Source organism: Pseudochaenichthys georgianus, chromosome 13 (genome assembly GCF_902827115.2).
Source record: "Pseudochaenichthys georgianus chromosome 13, fPseGeo1.2, whole genome shotgun sequence".
In the NCBI taxonomy this organism is placed as follows: Eukaryota; Metazoa; Chordata; class Actinopteri; order Perciformes; family Channichthyidae; genus Pseudochaenichthys; species Pseudochaenichthys georgianus.
In genome coordinates, this window is record NC_047515.1 from 8,721,895 (window position 1) to 8,735,497 (window position 13,603).

Below are 13,603 nucleotides of genomic sequence, written 5' to 3' on the forward strand. Positions count from 1 at the left end.
TACACACAACTGTCAACTTGTCTCTCCATTTCCATCTTCGGGGGAAGAGCTGAATACAGAAAATGTTGAGCGATACACTGGCTATGGCTCACAGCTTGACAAAGGTGTTAGTCCTGCCCATTCCTCCAATTGGCTTTGGCTCCCCTCCAACACTCATTGGCTTGATTGCTTTTTTTTTAAATTATTATTACCAGTGCCTTTATTGTAAAGACACAGTTAAACGGGGCAGACAGACCAGAGGACATGGTAAGTCTTCCTTGGGTCGGATTGGAACCCAGGACCTCTGCCAGCGCTGCCAAATAAGCTATATGCGTCCGGCTTAATTGATTTTAACCGAAAAAACAACATCAAAATTCAAGACAAATCAATCAACTCTTTTAGAAGTTTTAAAGACTCGAGGGCTGATCATCATAAGATACAGTATAGACAACAGTTGTCGTCAATAACTGCTTCTTATATGTAAAGACAAATATAAAAACATAGAGTAATACTGCAGATGTAAAATGTATGCCTTGCTCTGGGTTACTGATTCTACGTCGTAGAGATGACACTAGGGGTCGACCGATATGGCTTTTTCAAGGCCGATACCGGTTATTACTAATCAAGGAGACCGATAACCGATATTTGGAACCGATTTGCAGTAAAATCTGAAAATCTTGGTGTCAGAATGTAGAAAAACAGAACTTCTATGAAATGCCTTTTTATGTTTAATGAACTTTTCAACATCTTAAAACTGGTTTCCTCTCTGTGACCCTGAGTAAAGTAAATGAAGTACAAATAAAATAAAAACTACTAAAACTTGTTCTGAACTTCTGATATTTGAGTCTCACTCATTTAGTAGTCCCAATTCAGCAGCACCAGATTGTGGTGCAGAAAGCAGAGTTGCTGCGAGGCTCCACGAGCAGCTATCACAGTCGTCCCAGCGCGGAGACTTTTGAGTGTTGCCCTGGTTAGGTTGGGCTTGTCGTGGTTATTATTGTTTACAATCTATAAACAATGCAGTATGTTAAGGGTGATCAAGGATTGAGCATGACAAAAATAAAATGTCAAAATGTGTTGTGACTAAAAAATGCAGTAAGAAGTCAAAGTGTCAGCACTCAGCAGTAACCATAATCAGCCTTGCCTACCCGATCTTACAGCCGCCAACATTATGACAAGATGTGGCAGGAGTTATCAAACTCTCCAAGGAGCTGAGCACATACACAAAGGTTGTTAACGTGGAGCACAGATTACGTCATTAGAAATGCAACGTCTGCTCACGCTTGGTCAGTTCCACCTTGGCCCTATGAAGCAATGTTTTGTCAATCCTGAGCATCTGCTCCACCCATGTATATCCAGTCTTTAACTTGAACATTACCGTTGGTTCCTATTAAACATTAAAATATTCAAACAGGGTAACAATTATTTTTTTTAATGCTCATGATTTACTTAAACTAAACAAAACAGGACAACGTAGTTCTAAGAAACTTTCCTCAAACAATGGAGCTCTATGGCAAAAAGAAAACAAATATATATGGCACACAAAAATCCCCAAATGATGTTGATATGTGACAATGACACACTTGGGTGAATACCATAGAGTTACAATACATATTGAGTTTCACCCTTATCAAGTCATCAAGATTTATTTTAAAAGGATAATTTTGCTTTCATTTAAAGGTCTGATGTGTTCATGAGATAGGATGTTGCTTTGCCTTCAATTGTCCCCTAAGTGGATATTGATTGGGTAACGATTTTTATAAGGACTTTGCACGGTGAAGCAATAAAACAAACATATATAAATTGTTTAATTATACAATTCTCATTTAGTGCCACCATCAAGCGCAAAATAGCACCTAGATCTGTCTGAATGCACAAAATAGATACATTTCAGACAAGGTTGGTTGATAATTTTTCTTTCACTTCTCTCCTCTATTGTTAACTACATGAGATGAGTTATTTTGTCTTTTATTTTTGAGTTTTTACGTGGATGAAGTGTGTAAATGTGTGTGTGAGTGCTTATGTTTGTGGAAGAGTAGCGAATGCTAATGCTAATTGGGATCCTAATAAATACATTTCTTATGGTCAAACTATACGGGTAATAACTCTTATATGACCATCTATGTACCTAAACACCAGTACTATGACAAAATACAACGTTTAAAACAAATCTCATAAAAGAAGACGAAATGCCCCGAGAACTGACAGTGGTGAGACTGACAGCTTTGGCTAAGGTGAAGGGGTCCGGGAAGCTTCAATCACCCCCACGTCTGGCCACACTGACAGAACAGGTTAGTGAAAGCTTCGTCGTGCCCTGACAGCAGGATGTGGAGGAGTAAAGGGGAGGAGAGGTGGGAGGCGGGAAGACAGGGAAACTTAAAGGTCAACTTTATCTGCTAAGGACAGGGCACACGCAGCAACATCACTTTGGGATTTTATTTTACGGATCACCAAAAGGCGATGCTCTTATTTGGTGTGGTTTTGTGTGTGTGCATCGATGTCTGTGAGATATATTATTGTGTTCATGGTATTCAAAATGTTTGATAGCGATCACCAAAAAAGTGAAGTAGCGGACATATACTGCAATTTCTTTTCCAAACTCAGTACTATTTGATGATGCTTTTGTACAGCTATTGCATTGGTTAGAGACCAAACATGAGTGGTCTTCACCACATTGGTCGAGAGTAGTTGATCAACTGTGAATCATGTATATAAACTGATGCAGACATTGTTGAGCTGAGGCTTTGTCCTGATTAAAGCACTCTTACACTTACACAAGTATTTAAGTGTAGAATGACCTCGTAAAATGACCTTTATGTCATATGGAGCAATTATTTGTTTCCAATTTACTTATAAAACTATTGGATACAGAGAAAAAAATCGTACTTACCATGTCATGGTCTAGGCCAAAACTTACTGAATGTAATATTCATGCCACGTCTGTATAATATTAAATGTTGTAAATGTGTGCTTTTTCAAATTTAATTTCCCTTGCATACATAATACGCATCTTATGAAGAGTAAAATAATTCAACTTGGTTTGCAAAGGTCATCGTCTACAGAATGAGTTTCAATATTATTTATCTTTTTTTCCACCCATGTAAAGAAAATTCTCCCAACCGTAGACTTTTGCCATTTTCCCCAAACCTTTTTTTAAATTCGATTTTACAATGCATCATTAACAAATGCATTCATAAAATCTTGCTACTCACATCTTTTGCATCATTGGTTTAGGTCTTTTTTAACCAATTAAGGCTTATTTTTAGATTTCTTAATTCAATACTTTTTAAAAGCAACTGCAGGAATGCTGTTTTATCTTTGCTTGGACCAAAGACCACTGTTTCACCTGTTTCCCCCCTGTGCAGAATATCTGCATCCTGCTGTGATTTTACTTACTTGGAGATCTTTGATGTTTGGGAAGGGAATTCCAATGGTGACCACAGCCCTGGCATTGTCATCAGTGAAGTCTAGTCCTTCACTCACTTTACCTCTACAGACTGCGATTAGCAGTGCACCATCTATTACAAAGAAACCACAGTATATAAAACACTATAAATGACAAGTTATATAGAGTTGAACTGTGAAATGACTATTCTATTTTTAAATTATGATCAGATTTACTATGTATGCACTAAAATAGATCATCACCATGAGCAGGTCTAAAATCAGTATGATGTTTAATGGTCTCACCTCTTTCCACGCAGTACTTGATGGCATCGTAGTACGTCTGCAGCAGTTCATCAAAATCCCCCTTGCCACCGCCGCGGGGCTCTGTGATCACAGCTTTACACTGTTCGAGCTTCTCCCAGAGACCTGTGTTAATCCATCGGTCTCGTAGCTTGTCGAGCATCTGAACAAATCACAGGAGGTATCGTGTAAATATAGATGCTGGATTAGACTTCAGCCCCTAACATTTTTTGATTTTCAAGTTGAACCAACTGTAAACCAGACTAGAACCAGCACTAAACTAGAACAGAACTCTAATTAGTGAAAAGGGGTAATCAATGAGAATATAGTGAAGCAGTTGCCTATGTATTATAGTGCATATCTTCAATTAATCAGAGTAAGCGTGTTAGGTAATGTCAGTTGGTCCATCACTTTGATCCTCCTGTAATATATCCTACTGGATGGATTGTCTTGAAATAGTGAACACATATTCAAGGGACCTAGCATGGCTAGCAGCTTTGTGCCGCTAAACTGAAGCTGTAATGCAAACATCAAGTTAGCACAGCAGCAGCAGAACGAGACCTTCATCTGTGTCTGGGGCAGCATTGGCTCAGTTTGTACAGTCTAAAAAAAGACCAAAGTATATTATATATACACTGAACAAAAATATAAATGCAACACTTTTGTTTTTGCTCCCATTTTTCATGAGATGAACTCAAAGATCTAAAACATTTTCTATATACACAAAATAACCATTTCTCTCAAATATTGTTCACAAATCTGAAAAAATCTGTGATAGTGAGCACTTCTCCTTTGCCAAGATAATCCATCCCACCTCACAGGTGTGGCATATCAAGATGCTGATTAGACAGCATGATTATTGCACAGGTGTGCCTTAGGCTGGCCACAATAAAAGGCCACTCTGAAACTTGCAGTTTTGCTTTATTGGGGGAGTCTGGGGGGGGTCCAAAAACCAGTCAGTATCTGGTGTGACCACCATGTGCCTCACGCAGTGCAACACATCTCCTTCGCATAGAGTTGATCAGGTTGTTGATTGTGGCCTGTGGAATGTTGGTCCACTCCTCTTCAATGGCTGTGCGAAGTTGCTGGATATTGGCAGGAACTGGAACACGCTGTCGTATACGCCGATCCAGAGCATCCCAAACATGCTCAATGGGTGACATGTCCGGTGAGTATGCTGGCCATGCAAGAGCTGGCCATGCAAGAACTGGGATGTTTTCAGCCTCCAGGAATTGTGTACAGATCCTTGCAACATGGGGCCGTGCATTATCACGCTGCAACATGAGGTGATGGTCGTGGATAAATGGCACAACAATGGGCCTCAGGATCTCGTCACGGTATCTCTGTGCATTCACAATGCCATCAATAAAATGCACCTGTGTTCGTCGTCCATAACATACGCCTGCCCATACCATAACCCCACCATGGGCCACTCGATTCACAACATTGACATCAGAAAACCGCTCACCCACACGACGCCACACACGCTGTCTGCCATCTGCCCTGAACAGTGAAAACCGGGATTCATCCGTGAAGAGAACACCTCTCCAGACGCCATCGAATGTGAGCATTTGCCCACTCAAGTCGGTTACGACGACGAACCGGAGTCAAGTCGAGACCCCAATGAGGACAAGGAGCATGCAGATGAGCTTCCCTGAGACGGTTTGGTTATGCAAACCGATTGTTGCAGCAGCTGTCCGAGTGGCTGGCTCTCAAATGTACCCGCTATTGATTTTCAAGGTGCAATGTTCTTTTATTTATCATGTAGAACAGTGAGTTTTGATCGCACAGGGATGAAATTTATACCAATATAATCTGTGGACTCTCAGCTTTTCATATGATATAGTTTGTGCAGATAGCATGAAGCATAAAATATCGCTACCAGTGCTGATTTAAACGCTTGGTGTTAGACTTGTGTTGTGTTGTGTTGTGTTTTGTTTAGGTACAAATCTCTCTCTCTCTATCTATAACTATGTATCTGTCTATCTCTCTATCTATAAGGAACAGCAGTAGACAAAAGGTGTTGCTATATATGCTAATATTACCCACTGGCGGATATAGGTATAAATTAGGGATGGGAACGATTAATCGAATATTCGAAATTATTCAGGTATTCGAATAATTATTCAGGTATCGAATATGAGTTATTCATTTTTAAAAAAAAAATTTTTGGGAGGAATGCCTAAGTTGATTACATATTATCAAATTGAATAATTCAATGTATACGACAGTGCCATAGCTAAATGTGTTAGGTGACGTCTAAAGGTGTGTTTTGCTCCGCTCACCGATCCCTCACAGCGGGCAGAGCTGCAGGTGCTGATCTCTCTCTCTCTCTCTCTCGCATCCGGTTATACTTCACTTGTCCATGTCCATGTCCATTGTCTTATGTCCAAATCCATCAGATCGAGCTAGTTCTAGCTAATGATATGGCTGCTGCCCCTCCCTACACGCAGATCACGCAGTCTCAAACCTCATCTTATGCCCAAATGCGCTCCGCAGCCGTTGCGAGGTTTCCGGCGCTAAAAGTTCATGAGCGTGCTCCCCTGGTGCTCCCCCGCCCCCTGTCAACACTCGCGACACATGGCCAGCCTAAACAACAATAAGCGCTGCTTGGCAACCGTGTGTGGCGGAAAAGTACATAGACATTTTGACAGGAGAGATTTAGTTTTGCCGGTATTCAACATATTTTACCAGTCATAGTCCGGTAATTATTTACACTCTAAGAAGAGTCCTACACAACAGACAAAAAAAATAGTCAAAAAGGAGTGTTTCGACCAGGTTAGTGAGTGCGGTGTAGAGTGGAAACTATGTCAAATTAAACTTATATACATACTATACCTTGCTATACCCGCAACCTCCGTTCCAGCTGAGAGGGTCTTCTCTACAGCTGGCCTGATTGTGAATCGCATCCGCACATGAAAGCTGTAGGCCTATAGCTGTCAAACTGTGATCACCAGTTCAATACATTTGACTAATTTGACTTGGTTTCTATACTTATTTGAACATGTAATTATTTTTTTCCAAAAGTTATTGAAAACTTTTTTGAATTTTTTTTTTACCCAATTTTTTCTTTATAGGATATGTACATTTCGGTTAACCGGTTAACCGTTTTTTGGGGGGTCGAATATTCGAATATACATTTGCTTTCAAATTCCCATCCCTAGTATAAATGGCAATTTTTTGGGTGATTTTTTCAATCTGACTTCATATTGAAAAATGTTAACAGCAGAGGGTGCTACATAACACACTTTCAGGAAAATTCACGGACTAGTAGACCTTAATATTCTATTGAAAAAAAGTTACATACAATCAAAAAACAGCTGCGGGTAAAATTGACACGTTGGCGGCTCGAGTGTTAACAGTGAATATCGGCCGATAATGACCGGCGGCCGATCGATCGGAACATCCCTAATTATTACCGGACATTTTGACCGGCAGGTTTTTAATTTACCAGTTTTTAATAAATGTGACCAGCTAAAAAAAGGTAATTACCGGCTAACGGAAACCCTGATATACACATATATACTGTATATACTTTTTTTGGTTCTCCTGGGTCCTACCAATGTGTCCCTGAGCAAAGCACTAACAAACCAACTGACAGCTCTCCATTAATAGCATGCATTTGAGCATGTGTATTTGGAGCCTATGTGTATAGGTACTAAAAGTGAAAACTTCCCTTGAGTGATTAATTAACTATGTCTTCTACTACACAGGATGCACTAAGGCAGTGCTTCTCAAACGTTTTTCAGTAGTGTACCCCCTTTGAAACATTTTCTCAGCCAAGTACCCCCTGACCAACCCCGAACATTTTTTATCAAAAAAGCCTATACAAATAATTCCAATATAGTGATGTTCCCTCAGTGCGTGATTTATTAACTGATTTTTCAAAGGAGTTTTTCAACTGAAGTAATATCCGTTTAACAAACCAATGAACAAAATGATATATTATGCAAAACTATACAATACAATACACAAATTGGACATGTTTATATGAGGACCCCCTTGGTGGTTCTAGGAATATTTTATATAAAATTGTGTTTTTTTTAAACTTATTGTACTAAGATTATTTTTGTAATCATGCATGGTATTTTTTTAATTAATTTCTCTTTTCTTTTTTTGTTTTTTTAAATCTGTACCCCCTGCAGTACCCCCAACGTACCCCTAGGGGTCCGCGTACCCCCATTTGAGAATCACTGCACTAAGGCACCGCATCAAGTGTATAAGTGTAGGTCACCCGTATTTTATCAGCACTTAAAACAGCCCAACAAACAATCTCTATTGTTCCCCCCATGAAAAGACATTGCAGAATAATAATGCTGTAACGTACCCTCAGTAGATATCAGAGCATTTCTGTTCCATCATATACAGTGGGGCAAAAAAGTATTTAGTCAGCCACCAATTGTGTAAGTTCTCCCACTTAAAAATATGAGAGAGGCCTGTAATTTTCATCCTAGGTATACTTGAACTATGAGAGACAGAATGAGGAGAAAGAATCCAGGAAATCACATTGTAGGATTTTTAATGAATTAATTGGTAAATTCCTCTGTAAAATAAGTATTTGGTCACCTACAAAGAAACAAGATTTCTGGCTCTCACAGACCTGTAACTTCTTCTTTAAGAGCCTCCTCTGTCCTCCACTTGTTAACTGTATTAATGGCACCTGTTTGAACTCGTTATCAGTATAAAAGACAACTGTCCACAACCTCAAACAGTCACACTCCAAACTCCACTATGGCCAAGACCAAAGAGCTGTCAAAGGACACCAGAAACACAATTGTAGACCTGCACCAGGCTGGGAAGACTGAATCTGCAATAGGTAAGCAGCTTGGTGTGAAGAAATCAACTATGGGAGCAATTATTAGAAAATGGAAGACATATAAGACCACTGATAATCTCCCTCGATCTGGGGCTCCACGCAAGATCTCACCCCGTGGGGTCAAAATGATCACAAGAATGGTGAGCAAAAATCTCAGAACCACACGGGGGGACCTAGTCAATGACCTGCAGAGAGCTGGGACCAAAGTAACAAAGGCTACCATCAGTAACACACTACGCCGCCAGGGACTCAAATCCTGCAGTGCCAGACGTGTCCCCCTGCGTAAGCCAGTACATGTCCAGGCCCGTCTAAAGTTTGCTAGAGAGCATTTAGATGATCCAGAAGAGGATTGGGAGAATGTCATATGGGCAGATGAAACCAAAATAGAACTTTTTGATAAAAACTCAACTAGACGTGTTTGGAGGAGAAAGAATGCTGAGTTGCATCCAAAAAACACCATAGCTACTGTGAAACATGGGGGTGGAAACATCATGCTTTGGGGCTGTTTTTCTGCAAAGGGACCAGGACGACTGATCCGTGTAAAGGAAAGAATGAATGGGGTCATGTATCGTGAGATTTTGAGTGACAACCTCCTTCCATCAGCAAGGGCATTGAAGATGAAACATGGCTGGGTCTTTCAGCATGACAATGATCCCAAACACACCGCCCGGGCAACAAAGGAGTGACTTCGTAAGAAGCATTTCAAGGTCCTGGAGTGGCCTAGCCAGTCTCCAGATCTCAACCCCATAGAAAGTCTTTGGAGGGAGTTGAAAGTCCGTGTTGCCCAGCGACAGCCCCAAAACATCACTGCTCTAGAGGAGATCTGCATGGAGGAATGGGCCAAAATACCAGCAACAGTGAACACCTTGTGAAGACTTACAGAACACGTTTGACCTCTGTCATTGCCAACAAAGGGTATATAACAAAGTATTGAGATGAACTTTTGTTATTGACCAAATACTTATTTTCCACCATAATTTGCAAATAAATTCTTTAAAAATCAGACGATGTGATTTTCTGGATTTTTTTTTTCTCATTTTGTCTCTCATAGTTGAGGTATACCTAGGATGAAAATTACAGGCCTCATATTTTTAAGTGGGAGAACTTGCACAATTGGTGGTTGACTAAATACTTTTTTGCCCCACTGTACATCATGACAATAAGTCTGAAAACTTTTAGCAAAGAACAGGAAGCATTTAGCTACCCATGTTTGCTCCCGTGTCCCCACACAGCTTTTAGACCCCCTTAGTAATAAAATCACTGTTCCCGTACTATTGTTAGTGCAAAAAGTCAGCCGCTCTCGAGGGAGGCACATTGATCTAAAAGCCCTCATCCTAGCCTGGCCCCACTCATGTCTGTGCTGCGCAGATCATATCCTTGAATAAGCATGGCTTCATAATCAAAGAGCAGCTTCACTGGCTCGGAAATGTGTTAGAAGGGTCAAGGAAAAGTTCTTCTTGTCGTCAGCAGAAAACTTCTCAACAAGCAAATAGTGTCAAGCTGTAAAGCCTGAGCCTAATGCAGTCAACAGATGTGAGGAAGGTGGAGAGTATTCACTGAGGTTTTGTCCCCAACAGAACACTGATTCTGTTTACCTGCATCAGCAAACTCCAGTGTTCCTTAAAAACACTGCACAAAGAAGAACCGGCCTTTACTCTACTGCTTGTGTGCGGTACAGAGGACAACAAGAATGGCGGCCAGGGAAATGAGACCGTATGAGAGCGTTGATCATTTATTGCATGCCAGTGTGATTGCCTCATAGTGGTGAAATGAAGCATGGGGAAGATTTCGTCAGGTTGGTGCCTCCTAAAGCAAGTGAGCCCGGGACGTTCCATCAATAAAACATGGAACATTCACTAAATATGCAGTGTTACATCGACAAGGACCCCCCCTTACGTGCGTCTTCAACTCAGTAAACTGTTTGTACTCGAATAGCTTTCCAGTGCAATCTTGAGCAGCAGATGAATAATTTATCTTATGTACTTTAGGCAGATCTACTACTAAACAAAACAGCCATTATCTGCCAGGCTGCACTTGGAAAGGAGCCGATTCCAGGAGGCGAAGAGTATAAAGGAAAAATGCTCTTGCTGATAAAATGCAACACGGTTGGTAAAGACAGAACAAAGGGAAGTGTCCTGCAGCCAAGATTATCATATCTCTACTTTATTTGACTGTACTACCCATATCATGTTTCCACTCGTTTATTCTTTTTAAAAGGGAAGCTAAAGGTTACTTCTTGGATTTTTTACATTTTCAGTCACATGCCTGTGACACAAGTTTCCCCCATCATCCAAACCCATCAATTTGAGTAAATATTGTTCCCTTGAAAATTGTTACTGAACTGATTTTGGATATTTGTACTTTGATAACCATTAATCTGCCCTTCAATGTTGACCATTTTCTGGATCTTCTCGGGGATTCTTCAAGTCCCGCCAAATTATGTGTGACGTCATTGCGGGCACAGCGATGGCCAGTCTGCCACTGCACCCAGCCCAGCCCACGTAACTGTCAACGGGGGGAGCCTCGCTGCGGGGAAACGGTGGACCTAGTGTCCCGATCGGAGTGGGAATAATAATAATAATCCGTGCATTTTATACATTAAAACACACGTTTAATCCATGTTGGTGTACTACAACTACAAAAAGCATCGGTTTGTTTTCTCATCAGGAAATGCAGACCGGCTCAAACGATTTTTAGGATGATTTTTAAATCATCATCCTCACTCATTTAATGTATCATATGTTAGCCGAATTGACATGAAAGCACTAATAAATGTAGTTTCATCCACTTGAGTTTACAACTACAAAAACAATCAATTTGTTTTTATATCACATCAGACGGGAAGAAATTCAGCAGCTCTCACTACCGATTTTTAATCCTAATTTAATTATCATCTTCACCACGATCATTTATGTTTATGTTCGCCGAATTGACATGAAAGCACTGACAAATATGAATATACTGTAGTCAACTTCATTACAACGTTATTAACGTGCCTAAACTCAGTAATTCACCATTTCTACGCATGACAACACACTTTGTCCGTGTTTGGCTCTCTCGCCGCACAGTGAAGCGTTCCCGCATTGACGTCACTTCCGGCTTCCCCCAAAACTTAAAAATGAGTCGAAGGAATTTCTCCACGATGTTCGAAATTATTGATATTTATCGGAACGGTATCGCAACTTCTTTTTTAAACTGACGGTTCGAGATGACTAGTAGCCCAATATTTCATTGCACAACAGTTGTTGGGAGGCTGTCACAGGCTCTTGAAAGGGGCACTATTAAGCTCATTTTCAGGTTCATATTTCTATTTTGTGCCTCTACGGTGACATGTTTCCATGCTCTAATGTTTGAAAAGGTCTTTATTTTTCTCATCCTGCCTGTGCTGCAGCACCTCTTTTCACCCTCTGTCTGAAACCAGAGCCCAGTCTGCTCTGATTGGTTAGCTGGCCAGCTCTGTTGTGATTGGTCAACCGCTTAGAGATAGATGCCCCCCACTTTAGCCTATCACGTACAATGTCTTGGAGAGCTAGCCAATAGAAGCGCACATGTAACATGATGTCATTATGTTACAGAAGTAAAAAGGAGTCCAAAAAGGAGAGAGAGAAACTCCCTCTGAAGAGATCCTTGGGAGTTTAGCCTTTGACCATTTACATTTCACAAAAACCTATAGAACACACTACAGGAAAGGGAAATCCCCAAAAGATAAACAGTGAACCTCTAAATAATGAAAATAGACATTCTAAGGTCATTGCGGATGAGTAAATGCCATCATGGAGGAGCCCTTTGAGTGACTTTAAATAAGTCCTATTTCAACCTCACAGTATTCTACCAATTTATGAAGCCACAAAACTTGGTCCAAAATTAAATTGAATATCTAAAGAACATGGAAATATCCAAATAAATAAAGATATCATTTATTCAGAGAATGCTTTTAAAAAAGGAAAAAAAAAAAACTATACAGATAAAAACGAATTAAAAAAAAAAAAATCACACATAAAAGTAATTTACACCCTGGAGTCAAGTCCTTGGAACAGGGAATGTTCCAAATCTAATTCTCATTTTAAATTCATAAAGGAAATACATGTACAAAAGCTGGTTCCAAGTGGGTTTAAACCATTCACCCATTCATATTAGACTATGTTCAACCAAGTTGTTACTTTACCGCCCCAGTCAGCATTAATATAGGCCATGTACATCACGAGACTGGTCTGATAACTCGAACTGCATGGGTGTGAACTAGAGCGTTTTACTGTGCAGTCATACGCATTTTCAGCACCTTCAGCAAAGGCTTTCAGCCATGCAAGTGTTAGACACTCAACACAGAAATTACAGACACCAAAATTATAGACATGAGCACCTTCATCAATATTTTAGGGACAACATCTGACACAGACCGGGTGTTTAGCTGACAGGCTGGGCTATAAAATGTCAATATGCAGGCTCAACTACACACCTCTTTGTATAACTTCAAGACAAAAAAAAACAAAGGAAGCTGGTATTCAAACGGAAGGGCTTTTTTTGAACTGGGGTTGTATGAGGTTCGTATCCTTAGTCGGTGTATTACGGGGCAGCATGGGAGCAAGCCAATTTACTGGTGTGGTTGGGAGAGCAAGTAAAAACGTTTTTTAGCTACCGAAAAAAATAACTATTATTATAAAAAAAAATTCACCACCTTACCTTGTCGTCGGAAAGCACAAAAATAATCTCAATCTACACTCAGGTGCAAGTTCAACGTTCGCTGGTTTGTGTTATTGTGCAGCTTTGATGAATACAAAATCGCTCTAAAACAACAAAGTCACACAAAATAAGTTTGTTTAAGTGAGAAATAACAGCGTTATAACTATACATTTATTAATTCTATTTTTTGTATTGAATTAAAAAAAGCAGTCATTAAAACCTAATTTGCCCCAAGATAAATAAAGTATACTGACTTTGGTTATGTAGATACAGGGTTTGAGATCATTTTAGTGCATAGGAAGGTTTTACCAACTTAGAACAACCTTTACTTAGCAAGATTAATAGACATTGCCTTTTTCAGAAAACATCATCTATTGTTCTGATTGTCTCAAAAGATATTGAAGTGGTCATTTAAAAAGGGAATGTATTCTATACTCTCCA

At 40.0% G+C, this 13,603-nt stretch overlaps 1 protein-coding gene across 1 annotated transcript in view; it reads right to left on the reverse strand.

Annotated features, from left to right (window-relative positions):
* Window positions 1-13,603, reverse strand: part of brip1 (BRCA1 interacting helicase 1) — a 121,004-nt gene that overhangs the window by 68,921 nt on the left and 38,480 nt on the right. Inside the window, 2 exon segments of the mRNA XM_034097979.2 lie at window positions 3,376-3,497; window positions 3,670-3,829. Coding sequence (XP_033953870.1) covers window positions 3,376-3,497; window positions 3,670-3,829 — 282 coding nt within the window.